Source organism: Xenia sp. Carnegie-2017, unplaced genomic scaffold, assembly GCF_021976095.1.
Source record: "Xenia sp. Carnegie-2017 unplaced genomic scaffold, XeniaSp_v1 HiC_scaffold_22, whole genome shotgun sequence".
Lineage (NCBI taxonomy): Eukaryota > Metazoa > Cnidaria > Anthozoa > Malacalcyonacea > Xeniidae > Xenia > Xenia sp. Carnegie-2017.
The window spans coordinates 11,986,085-12,007,523 of NW_025813485.1; the positions used below are offsets into that span (position 1 = coordinate 11,986,085).

At 36.4% G+C, this 21,439-nt stretch overlaps 3 protein-coding genes and 1 long non-coding RNA gene across 7 annotated transcripts in view; all 4 read right to left on the minus strand.

Annotated features, from left to right (window-relative positions):
- LOC124447532 (transient receptor potential cation channel subfamily A member 1-like) overlaps positions 1 to 1,633 on the minus strand; it is a 10,240-nt gene extending 8,607 nt beyond the window's left edge. Inside the window, exons 1-2 of one of the 3 annotated variants that reach the window (XM_046998493.1) lie at positions 1,546 to 1,633; positions 277 to 604 (exon numbers count right to left, since the gene is read on the minus strand). In XM_046998493.1, the coding sequence (XP_046854449.1) occupies positions 277 to 364 (88 nt within the window). In that variant the 5' untranslated portion in view covers positions 365 to 604; positions 1,546 to 1,633. Of the gene's footprint in view, positions 1 to 276; positions 790 to 886; positions 968 to 1,545 lie in introns of those variants that run through there. The other 2 variants (XM_046998494.1, XM_046998495.1) reach the window with 2 other exon arrangements.
- Positions 1,634 to 2,201: 568 nt separating this feature from the next.
- LOC124447534 lies at positions 2,202 to 4,066 on the minus strand. Its single transcript, XM_046998497.1, has 3 exons — positions 3,669 to 4,066; positions 3,459 to 3,543; positions 2,202 to 3,193 (listed from the first exon to the last, which is right to left on the minus strand). The coding sequence occupies exons 1-3, from the start codon at positions 3,963 to 3,965 to the stop codon at positions 2,433 to 2,435; spliced, it is 1,143 nt and encodes a 380-aa protein (XP_046854453.1). The 5' UTR covers positions 3,966 to 4,066; the 3' UTR covers positions 2,202 to 2,432.
- A 10,402-nt stretch (positions 4,067 to 14,468) lies between these two features.
- Positions 14,469 to 15,069, minus strand: LOC124447537. The gene is made up of 2 exons (XR_006948746.1): positions 14,986 to 15,069; positions 14,469 to 14,513 (listed from the first exon to the last, which is right to left on the minus strand). It is a non-coding gene; the product is annotated as an uncharacterized LOC124447537 (long non-coding RNA).
- Positions 15,070 to 16,130: 1,061 nt separating this feature from the next.
- LOC124447536 lies at positions 16,131 to 20,929 on the minus strand. 2 transcript variants are annotated; one of them, XM_046998499.1, is made up of 7 exons: positions 20,911 to 20,929; positions 20,447 to 20,641; positions 19,599 to 19,647; positions 18,043 to 18,193; positions 17,627 to 17,957; positions 16,506 to 16,649; positions 16,131 to 16,438 (listed from the first exon to the last, which is right to left on the minus strand). In XM_046998499.1, the coding sequence occupies exons 2-6, from the start codon at positions 20,502 to 20,504 to the stop codon at positions 16,510 to 16,512; spliced, it is 729 nt and encodes a 242-aa protein (XP_046854455.1). In that variant the 5' UTR covers positions 20,505 to 20,641; positions 20,911 to 20,929; the 3' UTR covers positions 16,131 to 16,438; positions 16,506 to 16,509. The 2 variants fall into 2 exon arrangements, with proteins under 2 accessions (XP_046854455.1, XP_046854454.1); XM_046998498.1 differs by having other exon boundaries at positions 16,131 to 16,649.
- Positions 20,930 to 21,439: the final 510 nt, after the last annotated feature.

Below are 21,439 nucleotides of genomic sequence, written 5' to 3' on the forward strand. Positions count from 1 at the left end.
TCTCTAAGCTTGATGAAACTTCTGCTTGTAAAATCCTGTTTAGCTGTTTAATTTTGACACTGAAACCCAACGGTGCTATATTGTTTACAAGCGAACAGATTACTTCTAGTTTGCGAATTAAAATCTATTATACGTGAACAAAAATTTCATTTCAATGTTATTCAGTGACTCATCATGAGTGTGTTTGTGACAATGTTGCTTTGGCATTGTGAGATATTAAAGGGAAATCATGATTGCCTATATAATAATATGAAATTATTCTGACAAATTTCTCACCCAGAATGTCGCTGAATTGCAATTCTTGAAATGCCATGACGCGTTTAGGGCTGTTTCGATTAGGATTCAAGTCATTTGTCCTCTTCATGATGTTTCTAGTTGTCAGGGCTGTATTCTGTCTTTTGTTGTTGATTTTTTGCTCGTTGTTGATTATAATTGAGTCCGATTGCGTGCTGAATCATAGACAGCACATCACGCACAAAAACATTTCATACAATGGAATACAAATTCCCACAGCACGTCAAACTGTGAAATATGTCTTTGTCAAACCATCGTAAAATTAATAACATCGGATTGATCATCGCGTTTCCACGTTAAAATTGGTTTTCTAAACGAGAAGATTATGAATATGGTAACTATATAGACTTAACGTCTTCTCTTGAGCTCCTGAAATAAAACCGTTTATTCGCAACACGAAAGCATTGCATGCATTGGCCATTCAAATTTCACATGCATGGTGATGTACTCGTGCATTTCTTAATACTGTAAAACGTAGGTGCAATTTTCGGTATGAATGATCTGTATCGCACGGATCACATTTGAAACAAGATGTACTTTTTTGATTCACACGAGGAGGAGATTAATATTTAAGTATTCAAAATTTTCTTACTTTGGAAAACTGTTTTTGACCAATTCGTGTTTATTCATGACCCATGGACAAATGTTTTGCAGTTTTAAAGTTGAGCCGTGGAAAATATGAATTTCCAATGTGTGAAATGTTTTTTTATGCAAGAAATTATTGAAGAACCAGACCCGACTCGTTCCACATAATTTAACTTTCAAGTATGATTTTTGCCATTACATTTGTTATAAGTAGGCTCAGTTGTGACTTGAAATCATTCAGCTATAAGAATGCAAAACATTCAATTCAAAATCTTTGATATATTATCCAACATCCCTTCATTTCTTAGTCTTATGGTCGATAGGACAACCATACCTATATTTCATTTGTAGTCACATAGCTATACACCTATAAATAATGTCGTACATTTTTGGCAGAAAACTGCTTGAAACTGGCTCTAGGAATATACAGTTTTGGCATTCAATATAAATTCTAAAGGAATATGAAATATATGCGTCAGTATCATAAAATTTCATCCAACGTTTTGTGTTATGAAAACTATGACGATGATGACACATTGCTTCGATTAATGCACATCTCATACGTGATGAGGTTTTTGAGCCTAAAAGTCAGTTAATCAATGAACACTGTTGATTAAACAATAATGTTCAATTAATGAAGCACAACCTTTATAGTATAGCTAGTACCTTTTATGCCTTTACATTGCCTTTAGATAAGAAATCATTTTCAAATAAATGCATTTACTTCCTTTGTTTACCACGCTCTGTCTGTTTCAAATTAGTCTCAAACAAATTTGAATGAACAGCACTTTCTATAGAAGGACATTAAGGAATTTTCATATTCTCAAATGCTTCTTTATGTTTTGCAAACAAATGCAGCGCCAGTATACTGCAAATGGATGACGCTATACACACCGTCATCAGAAGAGAGAGCTGAGTTTGTGGTGTGGTTGAACGGCGACTTAAAGTTTTTTTGAGTGACCTACAGCTCTTAAAGATTTTCTGGTAAGCTCACAGATATTTTGTTAGAGAATGAGGAAAGCAGATCTCCTTTCTACTGTTTTGAGCGAGGTCAAACTGTCGTTCTATGTACTTAAGAATTATTTTATATTTTGAATTGTAAGTGTATTCATGAGAAGGAACATTGGTGTTGGAATTGAATGAGATTTACACATCCTTGGCGGTAATGATTTTCAGAGTCAAGGATATCGAAGCGTCTGCCTGACTGCACTAACCTGAACGATGTGGAAAAACAAACGTGTAACGCACCTCCCGAGCTCAAGCCATTCGCTTTAGAACTATAACGAACATTTCGGGGTTGTCCCTTAAAAATATCAATGCAGTTATTCGGAATAAGGTATAATTTCCTGTCAAAACCTGTTTGTGCATTAAATTACATTGATGAAAAGCGATTCTTCCTTTTTTGTTTCTTCCCAAACTTGAACGATTCTACCCATGTTACACGATGAAATATTATCATTGCTAGTAAAACCACAATTTTTACAAAATTTTCTAGAGATCTGGTACCAAGGTGGAATGATGTCAATGAAAAATAATGTGCCAGCTTAACGATTTCATAAAAATAAATACAAACACAAAGCAAGAACGACGTAATGTTGCGTTTGAAATAGTTTAGTTGGTTGCGCAGAGTTTCTGTGCACGGGACGCCCTAGTTTGTTTAGCAACCTTGGAATATCATCTGTGTACAATCGCCCGGCGTTGTTTGTGATTAAACTTTTTACATGTTCTTCAGATTCTTCAAGTTGAACTTCATTAAGACTCATCTTATAAATGGTCCACGCACCGTAACTAAACTGGGTTCCATAGTTGTTCTTGAACATGTCGTAGGTCTTGTTGGAGTATCTAGGATTATTATACATCTCGTAGCTCATATCAAGACTTGATGCACCAATAGCTTTGGCTAAAGTAGGATTCTCCAGTGTAAATTTACCCAATTCAAGGGGGGGAACATTTTTAGCACAATCTTTGAAACCTTCTAGCTCTTCCAAATCTGCTTTCATTAACGACGCGAACATTACATCATCCCAATAGTCTTTTCGATGTAGAAAGCAAGTGTTCAAGCTGGGCAGTTGCTTGCGTGCGTGATATATTTTAAATGGATCAAATGAGCTAAGGACAACCTGTTTCTCTATTCCCATTTCCTGAACCATTTTTGCTACCTTGATACCAGTCCTTTTGCTGTGTGTTAAATTGTATGGTGGCATTGACGGTTTCATTTCTAAAATCATTAACAAACCCGAATCCTTCATCATCTTCAGCAACTCTTTCAGCAGCGGAATCTTTTCAACTTTCGAGAAAGTGTAGACTTGATCGCCTAAGCCAAAAGGTCACTTTTATGTTTATAAAAACATTCGTCCCAATAATAAGAGCGATGTAGAATTTCATTAAGAGAGCGGTGCAAAATTTTTAATTGACGTTATACTATGACATTTTCATCAACAAGGAAGCTATAGATATATTGACGCCTCTCTACAGCTCTTGCGGAGTTGTAAAATAAATTAATTGTCCTTGACTATTGTAAAATTATACAGACCAATAGCTAACAGATTTATATGTGGGAAATTAATACGTTTGCATACCATATCTAAGTTCCTTCTTAATACTAAGTTTCTCGATTTCGTCATAATTCATTTCCATGATGTTATGGTTCACTCCGGTCAACTTCTAAATAATAAACAAATTGCCTAGCGCTCATTTTTCATACATCTCCGTGGTCTTCGCTACAACTAGCAAAATACGCAATCTAATCTTTCATTAACAGCAAAGAGCAAACAATGGGAGTAACTCACTTCGGTTTTCACATCGTGAAACAGAACCAAGTTATTATCCTTCGTTAAGAAAATATCCGTCTCAAATCCGTCAACATTCAAGTCAAGTAAGCTTTTGTAGCCTTCGAGCGTGTTCTCTTGAAATATCTTTGGGTTTCCACGGTGGCCAATCACAAGCGGTTGCGTCTTCGTGAAAAATACATTATCTCTGCTCATTAGGGTAACTTTCTTCTTCGTTGCTTCACAAGAAACCTCCGGATTTGTGGAATGAACAAGAAGGACTTGAGCGAGAAGAATCGCATGGAAAACACTTTTCATTGTGGAAGCAGTAACCTATAGCAAATATATCGTTATCAGAAACTTCAAAAGCAAATAATAACCACAGACAACTTAGAATATACTGTTTAAAATTTTCAGTGAAATACTAGAGCATGTTGGTTCGTGTTTTATCACGTGTTGTTACCATGATTCAAATTAGTTGAGTTAGTTACGTGTGATCTGCATGAAAAATACGAGACGACCCTACATTTTCCTTCTGGTTTGTCTGCAAACACTCCAGTGATATTAATAATCTATAATAATGAATACACAAAAAGATCCAAAGTATATATTTCATTTGTCTTGTTTTAAACTAAGGACGCGTTAAAATCAACAGATCGTATTTGATGTGATGAATGAGAAGTCTACCATATCTTTTAAGTCTGGTTCACATATAGTTGTAATTGTAAAAATTGTCTTAAAAAGAGCAAATACCATGGTGAATGGTCAAATACTAACAAAATAGTTTTTAAAAGAACTGTTTAGCCCAGAACACTAAGCCAACAATTCTAAAAGAACTTTTTCTTAAAGCATAAAAGACAGTATGGATTTCGGCAGACTACTCATCACGTGTCAACGTCTGCTGCTAAATTGGAGCTTCAGAATCATGCGATGTTTATAATACCGCCAAAAGTAAACGTCACCTCCAAATTGAGACCTGTTTTAAGTCTCATCTCTCAATCTAGAGATGACGTTCACTTTTGGTAGTATAATAAACATCGCATGATTTTTTTGTAAACATAAAAACGCACTAATTTTCTTTCTAAATGGTGAAGATAAAATTATTATACCTTTTTGAAATGTCGCTAATGTCACTTTTTTGAAATGTCGTTCATGTCATTTTTGAAATCTCATTCATGTCGTGTTTTTGATATGTCGTTCATGTTCTCTTTTTGAAATATCGTTCATGTCGTCTTTTTGATATAACGTCATGTTTTTTTTAAATAAACATTCACGTCGTCTCTTTGTAATATCGTTCATGTCGTCTTCATTAAATTTCAATATTCTGCGATAAAGGTGTCGTCGTTGGTCGTATAATTACCGTCAACGACCCACAAAAACCGACAATTAACGAAGGTAGACATAAAGGTACACATAAAAGTAGATATATAAAGGTAAGCATAAAGGTACACATAAAGATAGACATAAAGGTAGACAAAAAGGTAAACATAAAGTTAGACAAAAACTCGTCAAAAAGTTAAACAAAAAGGTAAACACATAGGTAGATATAAAGGTAGACATAAAGGTAGACATAAAGTCTCATGTCTCATGTCTTATGTGTTAAGCCTGGTTCACACGAGTGAATTAAGCACAAGCTATAACAATAAATGAAACAATAGCAATGAATGAAGCATGTGAAATACGCTTTGACAAAAATTTCGTGAGGAGTTGCTCGTTAACAATCTATCGTGACGAGCACATGGTGCCACACTGTGACAATTTTGTCAAAAAAAGCATGGAGGAATATCAACGTATGAAGAAATTATACGACTACGTATATCCAAAAGAAAGTTTTGGGTGCATCCCATCCATTAAATAGAAGACGAGAGGTCTGTTGCAGGAACTTCGTCAAGACTATGAGAAACCTTGTCATAGGCGTACGGGCACATATTTTTAGGGGGAGCTGGACTAAATTTGCCCGAATTATATGACGTCATATGACGTATGACGTCATAGATATTCTTATGTTGTCTCTGGCCATCTCAATTAATAAGCTAAAATCATTACAATTTGCTAAGAGGATGCTACGAAAGTAACTACATTTTATTTGATATTTGAAATTTTGTCATATATAACACTAGACGCAGAAGAAATTTAGTTAGTTAAATGTGCGACGATCTAAGACTAAAAGAAATAAGATTTACGATTACGTCGCTGTCCAAAAATGTTAATTATCTTTTCCATGTCGTTCTTTAAAGTACTATTTGCATAGGCTCTTTCCACATTGATTAGGGCAATGCTGTTTAACCGTTTTTGACCAATTGTACTTCGAAGATAGGTTTTTTAAGCGACGAAGAGCGCTAAAAGATCTTTCTGCTGAGCAGGATGTTGCCGGGATCGCGGCCAGAATCGAAAATACTTTGTAAGCCACAGGCAGGACTTCATGAACACCATTTTCGAACATTCTCTTAACAATTTTGGCAGCGTTTTCTCTCTCAGCACAAGGGAAATCAACGTCAATATTCTCAAAGACATTTTTCTCGCTACTAAGAAGCTCACTGTCGATACCATAGAAGTGTGATACCAACTCAACATTCGCCGTGGTTGGAGACCTGTTGAACACAATATCTGCAAGTGCCAATAGGACCTCTTGATCACTACCTTCAAATCTTGATTTCATCTCCGCCACAATCTTGTCAATGCTTAGGTAGTAGCATGTGATACGATAGTAATCTTTTTCTGTTCGATTTTCCACTTCTGCATTTACTTCAGCCATTTCACCGACGAGAGCTTGGAGCCGCCGTGACGGCTGTTGGAATCTTGGTACTTTTGCATCTTTGAAATTGAATTCTGTACCTTCAATTTGCTCCTTAATTTTGTGTGCTATGATTTCAGCCCGTGACCATAACAGTTCGAAATTTTCGAGGGAACGACATCCAATTAATGTCTTAATCACGCCATCAACACTCTTCTTTGCTGTGGCGACATCCATTTGCTTTCCTTGTAGGTACCTGCTCAAACCATCGGTGTTAGATAAAATAACCTTTAATACCATCAAACCAAAAACGAACCGAAAGTCGCAAATCGAGTTAAGTAGCGAATTGCTGTCATTGTAGGTCTTCGGATCGCGATCTTTTGAGAGTGTAAGGAGAACCTCGATGATCTTAGGTAATTGGTTTACTACTGCTTTTACAGCTGCCCAACGACAAGACCATCTAGTAGCACTCTGCGATTTAATAGTCAGTGTAATATCTTCGTCCTCATCTTCGACCTTGATGTCATTGAAGATGGAGTGGCGTTTGGGACTTCCTTCCAAGAAATTATGGAGACTCTGGATCACACCTAAAGCTTTCTGAAGTGGCTCAATTGTAGTCATCGTATCTTGTAGCGCCAAGTTAAGCCGATGCCCATGGCAGTGAACATAGATGCTAAGAGGTGAGCACTCCTTCATGCGTGCAGCAAGTCCTTTGCGAGGGCCACTCATATTTGCAGCGCCATCAAAGCATTCTGCGACAATGTTTTCCAATGTCAACTCTAGCCTGCCAATGGCTGTCTTTAACAGCTCATACAATACTTCTCCTTCCGTAGATTTGGTTGAATAGAAACCAGTGAATGTCTCTTTGGTTTCGCCATTGAAAACATATCTGAGGAAAAGAGATAATTGCTCTGTTCGACTGATGTCTGCCGTTTCATCGACAACTATTCCGTAGTAGTCGCTACTTCTTGCTTCTTCTGCTATCCTCTCAAGCATGACACTTGCTACTATTTCCAGTAGTTCATTTTGAATAGCAGGGGATGTCCACTGAGCATGTGTCTGCAGCTGGCTTTGAAGTTTAGATTTCAGCCAAGGAAATCGTTGCATCTTATGCAAAGTAACTCGAGAAAGTTTCCTCTATTTATATCAGATATCTCCCATATATCACCCCGAATCTCTTCATGACCTCTAATTGCAACATTTTGTTGTGCAGTGTACATCAAAGATTGTATGATTACTTTTAAGTATTGTCTGTTAATAGCAACCTGGTCCTGGTGTGCACTATTCAGCTGTTGTAGTACGGAGGTTTTCTTTCTTTCCATTGCTTTAAACTGGAGCCATCTTGTCATGGATCTGACGTGGTTCTCACTCTTGCCATGTTTTGCCAGCTTTGACGACTTCTTCCAATTTGTAAGCACAAATGAAGTATTCTTCCCAAATTCTTTACAGGCAAAACAAACGCATGCATCTTTATCCACTTCGTAACTAATCCATGGATATTTCTTGTACCATTCAGGCTGAAATCGTCGCACAAATGTTTCACTGCCGAATTTTCGTGCAGGATATTCACCTAATATAGGCTGTTTTGGGGCGTGCAAGGTGGAAATCTCTTCTTCATTCATACTGTTAAGGGAAACCTTTCTAGTCTGTTCATTTAGAACAGATGCTGTTGAATCTAAATCTTGTATTGCTGTTGTGTCTAGAGTGTTAGACGTCGTCGTTGATTCTGGTGTTGCAACGCGTTGTATATTTTGATTTAAGTTAAATTCTTCGATGAACAGTGCGTCACTGGAAGTAAGATTTTCATTATCCGTGACCGTATTCAATTCTTTATTTTCTCTGAACTGCGTCAGTGGATTTAATTCATCAACATCAATAAACGTTCTCATTGGTTCCGTTTGGTCTTCGCTTATGGGCTCCTTCAAATTAATCTCAGGTAGATTTTCCTCAAAAGACCCAGTGGCTGCTAAATCTTTACTAGCACTCGATTCTGTTTCCTGTAAGGTTAGGTTATCATCCTTGGTTGTCATGTTACTTTTTACAAAGAAACCACTGATCTTTGACTGCGATAAATCCGATGAATCCATCACTCGATGACACTTAACTTTTCATTATTGTGAACTCGTCGAAAGTGGACCTCCTTATAATCACTGTCAATTTCCTTGCTGCATTCCTCGCACCAAACGCGATGTCGATACGGTCGTTTACGAGACGCCATATGTACGCTTTATTAGAGCTTGGCTACTAAATGTTTTCCCCTTGTGGATAATAGTTTCCTTGAACAACAATCATAGAGTGAATGGCACTAATCTAATCAATGGAATGGACAGTGCCTCTCCATACGAAGCCTAATTTTCATGCAAAATTAAAATCACTTTTGGGGATCGCAGCGATTGTTAATCTATATATTAATGTATAACGGATAGCGTGTGGGGAGACGATTTTTCGCAATTTCAAGACATTTCAAGACTTTTACTGACCTCAGCCCTTTTTTATAAATGGAGAACGTTATGTGGATAAATTTAATACCAAAAGCTTTGCTCTGATTGAAAATATCGGCGTTCGTGTTCGTTTAAAAGTTGTAAACACCGAATATATTCGTCGCAATATCGCTAGTAAATAGACCGATTTCTCGTGACGTAATTTGTTTATATTATAATGGGGCGGATGTAAAATTCTCCTATTATGTCTCAAGAAAAATTTTGCACCCAATCACTTTACGCGATTTTTATTTTACCTCCTGAAATTTAAGTAATTTAAACAATTTAAAAACCATCCATTAAAAGACCGTTCACGCTCAAGAACCGAAGCAGTTTATGATCTAGAAATGATGTAGATTAATATTGAAAATTTAAAAACTGTAGTAAGTATCTTGCCAGAATATCATGTAAATGCTTGCCCGAATACACAAATTCTCGAGAAATTGGGGGGGGGCTGCAGCCCCCCCAGCCCACCCCCCCCGTACGCCTATGAACCTTGTAAATATTTAGGAATGACGGATCAGCAATTTAATGAAATACTGTGTTTAATTGCACCTCGCTTGACCAAGAGGGACACTTATTTAAGCATACAACTCAAGTCATGTGTTGCTTCATGTCCAATCACAGCTGATCACTCGTCACTCGTTTACGATTTCGGTGTTTTTGCTCATCGTCATTCCGCGATATTGTCATGTATTTTCGTGGACGATCTGCTTAACACGAAATTTGTTGCATTTCAACGATAGTGTGGCCCACTCTTAAAGCATGATATGTAAACGAAGAACAAAAGAAGATGTAAATAAAAGTTTCTTTGTCTTTGTAAACCTCTAGGGCCAAAGAAATAAATGGCTTATCGTTCAAGCTTATGATCAGTACACGCGTGAACCAACATAACCTTTTATGAGTAAATAATTAACAACAAAGCCTATAAAAATGGTGTTGAATTCAGATTTGTGAATGATAAGAAGAACAGCAAAATCAGTGGCAGAGAGAGTGAGAAACGGATGTACACAAGGAGAAAGGAAAAAATTGATTGGCGCTTTCAACATCACTCGAAAACTGGCGATAACTTGGGCGACGAGCCGGTCGAGAGCAAGCCGAAATATTTACAGATATTTGTGAAAGACCACATGTAGAAGGACTGTATAATGTCAAGTTTGAAGTGATTTGACTCTCAACGAAACTCCATTTTACACTGCAAACTATTAATGCAGAGTTACCACGTCCACCAAAAATCTATTCGTCAATGGATGTACCGCACCATATTTAAGCATATGAAAGGCGAGCTGTTTATGTTGAAGTTATCACATGTCACTCAGTATTTAGAGAAGAATATGAATATAATATTTGAACAGTGAGAAGCCACAGCCGAGAACAGGGGATAAAGGCTACCGTAAAATATGTTGTCAAAAAAGAACAAATGCAGTCGTGTGTGTACTTTACCATATTTATCCAAATATTCACGCCATTCCTACGCCAAAATGGTTAACAACTATCCGACAAGTGGCTTTGTAATAAAGTGGAAAATTTACTGTTTCTTTATTTGAGTGATACATTGTATTGTCAACACGTATTCTTGACTTGCAATTCAGCCATGTTGGTGGTGTGATGCAAGAGAAATTTTACAGGGCTATTGTTGGCACCAGCCGACGTGTGTGGGTGACATTGTTTTGTAAATCTCAAGAGAACGGTTGCAAGTCAAGAATTGTTGAGCTGCTGAAACAAATCTGTGCAGGTTAACCTCGGTGAAATATTGGACACATAGCAAAATTATGCAAACATACTTTTTTCGACGTCCACGAGAGAATAGATCCCATGGCTAGAAACTTTATTAATGTATTGCTGTCGTGTGACCAGACTAACACTAAATGATGATATCCTACAACGAAATGCTTTTCGATAAATCTCTAGTGTTGTTGTGAAAATGTCATTGGCTTGAAAGTTGGTGCTACTAATGTTTGGTTTGTTTTCTTGATTGTCACTTGACGATGTAAATTTTTTTTATCATACTTCAAACATCTACCATAAATAGACTAAATTTTCCATATGTTTCCAACGCACTCACTGGTCGAGTGTGTAGAGTGAGGTTTCTCTGGTTGTGATGTGGCGTTCGAATTCTTCGAGGGTCAGTCGGTTGTAGTTGGGCCTTGTGTGTTGTGTATATGACTAGCCATTAACGAGAGCCGTGAATGTTAAGAAAGTGCAATTGACAAAGTAAGCAAAAATAATAATATACATAATATGTACAAATAGCATTTATATTGGTGGTTTTTCGCGAATGGAATGCGACACTAACACGCACACAATGAAACGTAAACGGGATTTGTTGCAAAAATTTTGCCCTAAAAAAACTAAGTGTTTCGCTCAAATATTTCTATGACTACCCAAAGGAAATCATTTTTTTCATAATCAGGAAACAGAGGGCAAACCGAACGCTCTTTCACATCCCCTCCTAACCTCAACCTTGCACTCAATCCTCAATTTACAACACGAACTGACGATGACACCGGGACGAATCAAGAACCTCGTGCATTGGAGGTCAGACACACCCTGTTGAGCCAATAGCTCAACAACGAATACTATCGGTTTCCTGGCATATTTCCCTGTTTTTTTTTAACTTTGAAATAGAATTATAGGGCAAGGAAAAATATCTATGAAAATAGCCTTTTCACGACAATCTTGAATGGACAAAATTGATTAAGGACATGCGCATCATGATCCTGATCCACCACATGTCAATGCATGACATTAGACATATTTTATTCCTCTTCTTTCTTCCTGGTAAAGCATTTATTGCTTATAGTGCGATCAGGAAGCCCTTGCCTTTAGAGTTCTATTATGGTGCCGTCGAAGGCATATTCTAGACACGTTATAAAGCCTTATGTAATGAAAGGCAATAAATGTTGTTCGGTAGAAGCACTTAATATGTTGTCGTAAAGTATATATCTCTCTCGCTTGGCTGAGAGGTACGGATGACAGATTGGTGATCATTCCTTCTGGGGTTCAAGACCGTTTTGTTCTCTTTAGCTTTTTTAGAGTTTAATAGTACGTAAATAACTAAGAGTAAAGTCATGGCTATTATAATTGCACCTTCTAAGATTCATAACCACCTTGTATAATTCTATTTCAAAGTTAAAAAAAACAGGGAAATATGCCAGGAAACCGATAGTATTCGTTGTTGAGCTACTGGCTCAACAGGGTGTGTCTGACCTCCAATGCACGAGGTTCTTGGTTCGTCCCGGTGTCATCGTCAGTTCGTGTTGTAAATTGAGGATTGAGTGCAAGGTTGAGGTAGGAGGGGATGTGAAAGAGCGTTCGGTTTGCCCTCTGTTTCCTGATTATGAAAAAAATGATTTCCTTCGGGTAGTCATAGAAATATTTGAGCGAAACACTTAGTTTTTTTAGGGCAAAATTTTTGCAACAAATCCCGTTTTCGTTTCATTGTGTGCGTGTTAGTGTCGCATTCCATTCGCGAAAAACCACCAATATAAATGCTATTTGTACATATTATGTATATTATTATCAACCCGAGATGCATACACATCACAACCAGAGAAACCTCACTCTACACACTCGACCAGTGAGTGCGTTGGAAACATATGGAAAATTTAGTCTATTTATGGTAGATGTTTGAAGTATGATAAAAAAATTTACATCGTTAAGTGACAATCAAGAAAACAATCCATACATTTGTAGCATCGACTTTTATACCATTGAAATTTTCACAACAACGCTATAGATAAATCGAAAAGCATTTCGTTGTAGGATATCATCATTTAGTGTCAGTCTGGTCACACGACAGCAATACATTAATATACTTTCTAGCCGTGGGATCTATTCTCTCGTGAGACGTCGAAGAAAGTATGTCAGCATAATTTTGGTACGTGTACAATATTTCACCAAGGTTAACCTGCACAGATTTGTTTCAGCAGCTGTACAATACGTGTTGACAATACAATGTATCAATTAAAAAAAAGACGCAGATGGAAACAGTAAATTTTCCACTTTATTACAAAGCCACTTGTCGGATAGATGTCGACCATTTTGGCGTAGGAGCGCCGTGAATATTTGGATAGATATGGTTAAGTACACATACGACTGCATTTGTTCTTTCTTGATAACATAGTTTACGGTAACCTTACAACTGTACTCGGCCATGGTTTCTCGCTGTTCAAATATTATATTCATATTCTTCTCTAAATACTGACCATGTGGAGCGAATCATTTGTTCTTTGAAAACATTTGTATAGTCATGACAATGTTTTACAAGATCTGGTCGATATGATAACTTCAGCATAAGCAGCATGTCTTTCATATGCTTAAATATGGTGCGGTACATCCATTGACAAATAGATTTTTTGGTGGACGTCGTTGTAACTCTGCATTAATAGTTTGCAGTGTAAAGTGGAGTTTCGTTGAGAGTGAAATCACTTCAAAACTTGACATTATACAGTCCTCCTACATTTGGTTTTTCATAAATATCTCTAAATATTTCGGCTTGCTCTCGACCGGTTCATCGCCTAAGTTATCGTCAGTTTTCGTGTTATGTTGAAAGTGCCAATCAATTTTTCCCTTTTTCAATCTTGTAATCTTTCATTTCTCCCTCTCTCTGCCATTGCACTTGCTGTTGTTCTTTTAGTTCAAAGTCTGAATTCAGCAGTTCTTTTATAGGCTTTGTTGTTAATTATTTAGACATAACCTAAAACCTAGTCCACGGTATAAGAGATATCATAAAAACTGACGTCGTTTTGATTTAGCCATATTATCTATGGTGCGCAACGTCTCCCCTGGGTGTGAAAGAACAATAAAATTTTCGCCGTATTGGATGACATTTCCACATTGCATGACAAAAACCTTTGTCAAAAGCATTCAACTTGACAGTCATAACGTACTTGAGCACATTAAGACCACTTAGTGCGCATCTCAGACGTGAGTCGTTTAAAGGCAAAACGTGAACAGAATGTTATTAAATTCAATAGATTTAACTTTCTGAATCGTTATTGAGAGTGTGTCCTTTACAATCAGTGGTGCGTCCAGTCGGGTATGGCACAAACGCAATGCACATGACGCACAACACAATTTATAAGGAATTGATCTTTAGTGATTTTGAGGCACTGAAAGGAATGGATCAACTTGAATAATAAAGTATTCGAACGAACTTAAAATTTTTAATGGTTTGAGTTTCGTCGTTCAAAACCAAAAAATACTCACCCAGCACTCTACCTCGTCTTCGTTTTCAATTGCTGCTTTCTTTCGAGCATTTTTTTTTTACTATCTCTGCTTTGTCATGTGTAATGTGTGTGGTATCATCTTACGTCATTGATACATTAAAAACTTTATGATTTCGGTCCTTTGTGATTGCCAATTTGCTTTTAAAGAAATCAGTCGGACAGAACTGAAATGAAATCTCACATTCCCCCTCCCCCCTTGACACAAAAACGTTATAGTGATTTTCAAATTTATTAATTATAATTATATACTATAGTCTTGAAAACACCTATCTTTTGCTTTCTTTCTGTGTTTGTTACTTATAAGCTTCAACAATTCCAGGCTTATGTGACCAGCAAGATACTCGTACATAAACTACTATTAAAACGACGACCGGTATACAGATAAGTCTTTATTTCAATGCAATGCGTCAAACGTACGGTTCTAAACGACAGAGTATAGATATTAACATAACCGACAAGGAGGCCTAAAGCCGTAATCATCGTTACCTCGTAATTTGGCCACTAAATATAAACATCCATGTACAAAAAATACACCACTATACATGAATTGTGCTCAATCTCAAAAAGACCCCAAGAACCATGCTTTTATACGGGTCCCTTCTTGTTTTTCATAATAATTAGCATAATAATTAGCATAACCTAAGCTCTATGCATCTCGATCCTACATTACTTTTTATCGATACTTTTGTATTTTTTGTGTTTTATAATGTAAACATAACCAAACACTGACTGTGACACTGAAAAGTCCAACATGATAGGAAAGGAACTCAATGTTCTTTCTTATTAACACTATGGTGAAAATGTTAAACAGGGTTGCCTCGGTTTCTTTTGTTACCAAAGGGACATTTACCAACGTATTTTCTTTATAAAGATGAAGGATTAGTTCCAAATACCTCTAATCAATATTAAAGCTATATTGTACGCCTTGTTTCCACACTTCATTCTTCCAATTCACAAAATTTCAATTCTAGTGAATGGAAAAATTTAATGGCAGAATGTTTTCCACTTTAAAGTTGACAAAGGCCACATAACTTTGAGGGAAATTTTACACAGAGAGTAGTCATCTTGTCTGACTGTTACACCATGAATTCTTGAGACGCAAGTAAATTGTTTGCCCTCTCATTTAACATCTCGAGTCTCGTTATTGCTGCCCCACAGTTTATGCCGTCGAGTGATAACAAAAACTCGTCTTTTCATTGCGTCGGACACTCAGCAACCTCTTTACACTAACTTATGTATCACTGATCAGCCAACAACAACTTCGACAAAAGTGAAAGTTAAACCACAGAATAAGAATATACAGAAGAGTCACTTGTGTCGGAGCCTTTGATGTTTTTGTCCTCGCGCATGTCGTGCCGCGCATTGTTGTGGCCACCATTATTCCAGCCAGTTTTGGAAAAATTCAAAAACCCTAATCATCTGGCTGGAATAATGGCCGACATGAGGACGCGCTGTACACCTGAGTGACCCATCTGTATAACCATTATTCTGTGCTGGTCCCATAAAGGCTGATTTCCATTCAGTGCTAATTGTCGCGCGATCAACTTTTTGCGATCACGTTCCTTTGAATTGTATGCAGCAGTGTGAAATTGTTCCGGTTGAGAGCTTACAATTGAAAAAAGTGATCTCAAAAGGTCGATCGCGCGACAATTTGCACTGAATAATGATCAACTGATGACAATGGATAAAGCCGCCATTTTGGTGTTCTAAACGAAAGAACTTCATTAAAATTCTTTTTATTTGGTACACCAACCTGGTTGCAATGACGTCAGATGAAAACAATCTACAATCATATTTTTTTGTGTTTAGCGTGTTGAAATGAAATGTCTCACTTCCCCTCTCCCAGAAAGGCAATGATTCAAGTTCATGCGAGAGAAAGCAATGGAGACTGTCGTGAAATATTGAACATGCATACTCAACTATGGATCGTATGCAAGACTTATAAAACTGCACTAATTCCATTTCAGGTTATCCGATATGTTGGGTGAAAAAATAAGCACTCCGGTGGAACATGAATAATAAACCCAAATTCAAACCATTTGCAGAAACAAGAAAGTGTTTATTTATTATTAAGGTTATTGCATTAGTTGTTTTACATAGTTTATTTGCTACAAATTGACTAATGTTCGCTTTGAAAGAAACTGTCTTAACTGTAATTTGTTGAGGTTAAATGATAATAGGAGTATTATTAGTAATAATAAATACATACTCTTACATTAACAAGTAAATCAAATATATAAAATTACAAATCGTTTGATCCTTGTTCTAACATAAATGGTAAATATGTGGAGAAAACTAACTTGATGTACGGATTTTTATCTGATAACAAGGCTAATTTGCAGATGAAGTACATACACATATTATAACTAAATATGTGTATGTACTTCATCTGCAAATCAGCATTCGTTTATGAGTACCTAACCTACAGGACGCGAACGTACGTGTATCTTAATATCACCTGGGGATATAAAATGTCGAGATGAGTATATTGTCGATTCTTGCGTTGTTCCTGGGACATGAACTCCTAGTCCAATAGCTTGGTCTTTATCAGGGCAACCTGTCAAAATATATTAAAGGTGCACATGATTTTTCTCGAACTAGATCCAGGCGCAGTGCCAAAGGGCGTACTGGGGGGGGAGGCTTGAGCCTCATCACTTTTCCCCAAGATAAAGTTTTTGCTAACATTTATATAATTTAGCCTAACTTGGGGCAAAGTAAGACGTAGTAAATTTAGTAAATATAAGTCGTAGCCCCTCCTTCAGGTTCGATTTCGGGATGGCGTCCCTGAAATCACCATGTGATTAAAAGTCTCACAATTATAATCGTAAGAAATAAAATTGCAACATTTGCAGCAATTTTTGAAGTCGAGAAAGGAAGAGCTGCCTGCTCGTTTACATTGAAAAAAGGAAAAATAAATTTTTAAGAAGTTATATCAGAAAAGTGATCCTACAAGCCACCACCCCCTCATCAAATAAACGCCTCGCGAGTTTGTGTTAAGCCTCTCTCTCCAGAAAATGCTCCGTCTAAAATAGACACCTCCCTTACAATTAATACTACGCTGATGAATATTATCATTACAGTGGGGGTAGTCTATTGTGCTCGAAAAATGAAATTTTCATCAGTTTTGGTTGCTCACATGACGTTAACACTCGATTAATCGCCTCGTGTCTATTAAAGGCCCCTGGTCTGCGTTAAAGGCAATACAAAAATTTTGAGGGGGAATATTCTTTATTTCATGTTTGTGAATATTCTTTATTTGCTTTAGCCGAACTAAGTATAGTGTATGTGGTGTTTATTATTTAAGATATAGAAAACATATTATAAATCAGCTCATTTATTTGGTCCAGCTATGTTTACTTTTCCGTATTCCGTCGAAATGAAAAAATTATATTTCTAATTTACAATAAATGATGCATAAATGAATAATGAAAATGAATAATCGAAAGAATGAATAATAAATAATGAAATGAATAATGTAGTGATTTTTTTACATAGGAGTACTGAAACTGGTTGCTCGCTTAGCTATTAATCTACCTGGCTTCTTAAGACTCACGATGCCCAAACGAGCACGCACAGATGTGGAATTTCCAACATTGAACCCGGCTTCGTAGCAACCATGAACAAAATTGAATTCCCTTCTCAAAGGTTTAATGACAATGGCATCTAACCAAAATTGAGGATTCGTGTTCAATATTCTCTTTTCGAAGAAAAGACTGCGCATTGAAGGGGCTTGGACAGAAATTTTGAAGTCGAGACCTCCAGCCTGGACACAAATCTCGCTAACGTTTGTGCTCCAAAACATGGGATTGAAGGCAGTCTGTTTCACCCCTTTTGCTGTCCATATATTCGAGTCGTATAAAGTATTCTAAAAAAAAGCAAATTTCGTTCCGATAATTGGTTGGAGAGATTAGGCGATTCCAGAGAGAAACTTATGATTGGCATGTCCCTACCACAGAACGACTGTCAACTGTTCTTAGCTTTGTCCATCCATTTCCACGGCATACATTAGACCTGTCAATGGATCTTTCACACGGTGGTTCGTTTTTTTCGTTGTAATAGCCAAGCGAAGTTCTCGCCTTGATGTAAGACATGTTTTTGAAACTGCAAAAGAAATAGAAATCTTGAATTTTGCTGAACGAAAGCAGATTTTGCTTGCAGAAGAGCACATGCAAATTTATGAAAGTTTCCTTTCATTGTCGTTAGTATGTCAATCTTTCAAGCTGAAGTCGAGCATGAATTTGTACAATGAATTGAAATATACAAAATGTGATCAATCATTACTTTAGAAAATGTGAGAAGTTAGGGGTGCTCCATCACAAGGAATTTTGACCTTTGCTTTATATGATAAAGGGATTTTCGTATGAATGTTTTTTATGCAGTGCGGTATTTGAAATTAAATGAAGATATGATCTTCGCACTTTGCTGGACAATTTAAGCAATCGTCTCAGGACCTGAAAAAATCAGGTGACTCAACGGGATTCGAACCCATGACCTCTTCGAAGAGTCACCTGATTTTTTCAGGTCCTGAGACGATTGCTTAAATTGTCCAGCAAAGTGCGAAGATCATATCTTCATTTAATAAAGGGATTTTGTCACTCAACACTTCAGAACGAATGCAAGAAATTCGGGGGTTAGTCTAAGGAGGCTTGAGCTCCCAAAAGGGCTTTGCATTGTATCAACTCTCCCTTTTTCATGCACAAATTATGAAGCTTTGTCAGTTTAATATCATAAACTATTTGTTTATGTTTTTCCTCGGAAGTCATTTAGACAAACTCGTCAACTATGCCTCTTGGTATAGCTTGCACAGAAAAATTCTAAGACCTTTGCCTTGTGTCGCACGGATCTCGCAGCGTTCTGAGTTTTCCCATCATAATCTAAAACACTTAACACTTGGTTGATAAGCGTCTTTTGACAGGTTTATTTTATCACAGCATGTGTCGTGTAGAAAAATTTATATGAAGCAACACGAGATTTGCGTATCAAAAAACCATTAAATCAAGAACAGCTCGGCAGTACATTTGTAGATGAAAGATTGCGCACATTTAGTAATCATGCCATTCATGTGCTGCTCATATACTGATCATTTGAGGTAATGATATTTATATGCACGAAACTTAACAAGTGTTAAACTTTCAATAAAGTTTCGTGGTAAATACAAAAAGGTCTGATTTCATTTGTGTTTGATTTAACGAAAATACAGCTATAATGTTCTGTATCTTGTCTTGTAGATTAAACTTTTAATTTTCTTAGTTCTAAATTATATGAGCAGCTAAATAATATATATCCACAGCAATTTTGTATACCCTAGTCTATTTTCCGCCTCAAATAGACATTCTTACAACATTTGTAAGAATTATATTCAAATATTGAACAGATTAACTGTTGATATTACACTCTTCTCTAATGGAAAATGATGAAGCTAGTGAACTAAGGAAATTTTCCTCAACACAATACTACATTCAATAAAAAGGCGAATAGCTTTATGCCAGGTTAGCCTTGCTCTCACCTGCATCCATTTAAATGAAAATCGATGCAATCGTTGTAGATGACGATTTCTGCAAAGAAATGAAAGCTGTCTGTTCTAGCAATTTGAGAAATGCGGAGTCTGCTATAATTACATTCAATTATGTTTTCCTTTGACTGATTATAGGGATTAAAGATAAAGCAACGATCAGTGGCAACCAATGATGAGAACATTCCTTGCCACATGACGTCTGCAAAGTGCTATTTGAATGCAAATATAAAACATAGGTGTGATGCTAGGGGGTAATGATAAGTAAGTAAAGTAAAATTGGTAAATAAATAAGGTAAAATACAAAAGCCTTCATAACACCATATATGAAAGATAAAGACAAATTGTGTAAATTCTTCTCCATAAAGATGATATTTAACTTAAAACTATCAGTCTCTTGCTGTCTCTTGACAAAAAATAAACTGCAACGTCAGTGTAAGCATGATTGACGACATCAATCGTTAACATAAAAAATGACGTTTCTCCTTTATTTTCAACATAGCATTTCAAAAATAAATCGTGGAAGGTATATAAAGTTTGTTGTTTCAAAATGCTTTGCATGCTCATCTTCTAACGTAAGAATGTATGTATATTGGAATAGCATTTTCAATCAGTTTCACTCGAAAAGCCGAATATAAATCGTTTAACGCACTAAGTTGTTGCATTAAGTCATTATGTATTTAAAGTCTGTCTCGATCGTAAGTAGTTTCCAAGCAGCTACGTTTGAAAAGTATCTTAAACTTTTTGGCATCTATAAATACTCTTACTGCTAAATCCTCATGAAAAAATCAAAACAAAAATATCCTGACAATCAGAATAGCTATATAAATTTCCTGTCTTACCTTTGCCTTGTGAGATCAGGATGACACTTAAGAGCCATAAAATTGATGTGATGGCCATTATGCTGATTTTTGAAAATCTCCAGATGACGATCAGCTCAACTTAGCTACTTGGACGTACAGTGAATACTAAAATTCTTATGCGCTTTCTAGTGGTCTCGCTGTTTCGTACTGCTTTACGACGTGCTGTGATGAATACTAAAAGAAAACAACTTTCCATAAATATGATATTTAAATACAATTGGTTCACACTTTTTTCGATCCTAAAAAATAGATAACTGTCTAGAATGTTTCAAGCGGAAAACATAACAAATGCTTGTCATTTTTTAACTATATGGGTTTGTCACCCAAAAGATTGAGATTTGAAAAGAGATCAATTAAAGCGATAAAAAAGAAAGTCATTTGAGAACTGCATGTTTACAAGCATTCTTTGTACAACACATAAAGAATGTCTTGGCCCAACTCACTTTCACTAACAATGAGCTTGTTTCCAGTTTCGAAAGGTTGTCTCAGACTTCACTAGGAATTGACATGTGTTACGATTTTGTATTTTGAACAGTCTCTGTTGACGTTTATGAAAGATCATAAAAACAATTTGATCAAAAGATAAAAAGCTATTATCTATTATCATTGATGCATTCACGTATTCGATGATGATAGAGCATTTTTCAAATTTTCTTGTGACCTTCTAAATCGTCAGTAATCTTTAACGAACGGCTAGTTACGGCAAACTTCTATTTGCAAAATCAAAATAACAGAACTTCGCATTTTCTATACACATTCTGACAAACCATTTGCCTGGGTGAGAACAATTCATCTCACCAGTATCACATTGACAAAGAACATTTGTTCTGTGGGCTGAGTTAGTATTAATATTCACTGTCCTTAAAATGAGATATCATTAACAATTAAGGATTTATTGATGTTTGATTGTTTTAAAAAACTGGCTTAATGATTTTGGTCGCGAGTGGCCGTTTATGATGGAAATAATGATTT

Coding starts and splice junctions, on each gene's coding strand:
- LOC124447536 (XM_046998499.1), bottom strand. CDS start 20,504: ATGGCCATCACATCAATTTTATGGCTCTTAAGTGTCATCCTGATCTCA. Junction 17,958..18,042: donor CAGTTGACAGTCGTTCTGTG/GTAGGGACATGC, acceptor GCTTTTTTTTAG/AATACTTTATACGACTCGAA. Junction 16,650..17,626: donor CGTGAGTCTTAAGAAGCCAG/GTAGATTAATAG, acceptor ATATTTTGACAG/GTTGCCCTGATAAAGACCAA.
- LOC124447534 (XM_046998497.1), bottom strand. CDS start 3,965: ATGAAAAGTGTTTTCCATGCGATTCTTCTCGCTCAAGTCCTTCTTGTT. Junction 3,544..3,668: donor TTCACGATGTGAAAACCGAA/GTGAGTTACTCC, acceptor TTTATTATTTAG/AAGTTGACCGGAGTGAACCA. Junction 3,194..3,458: donor TAAGAAGGAACTTAGATATG/GTATGCAAACGT, acceptor CTTTTGGCTTAG/GCGATCAAGTCTACACTTTC.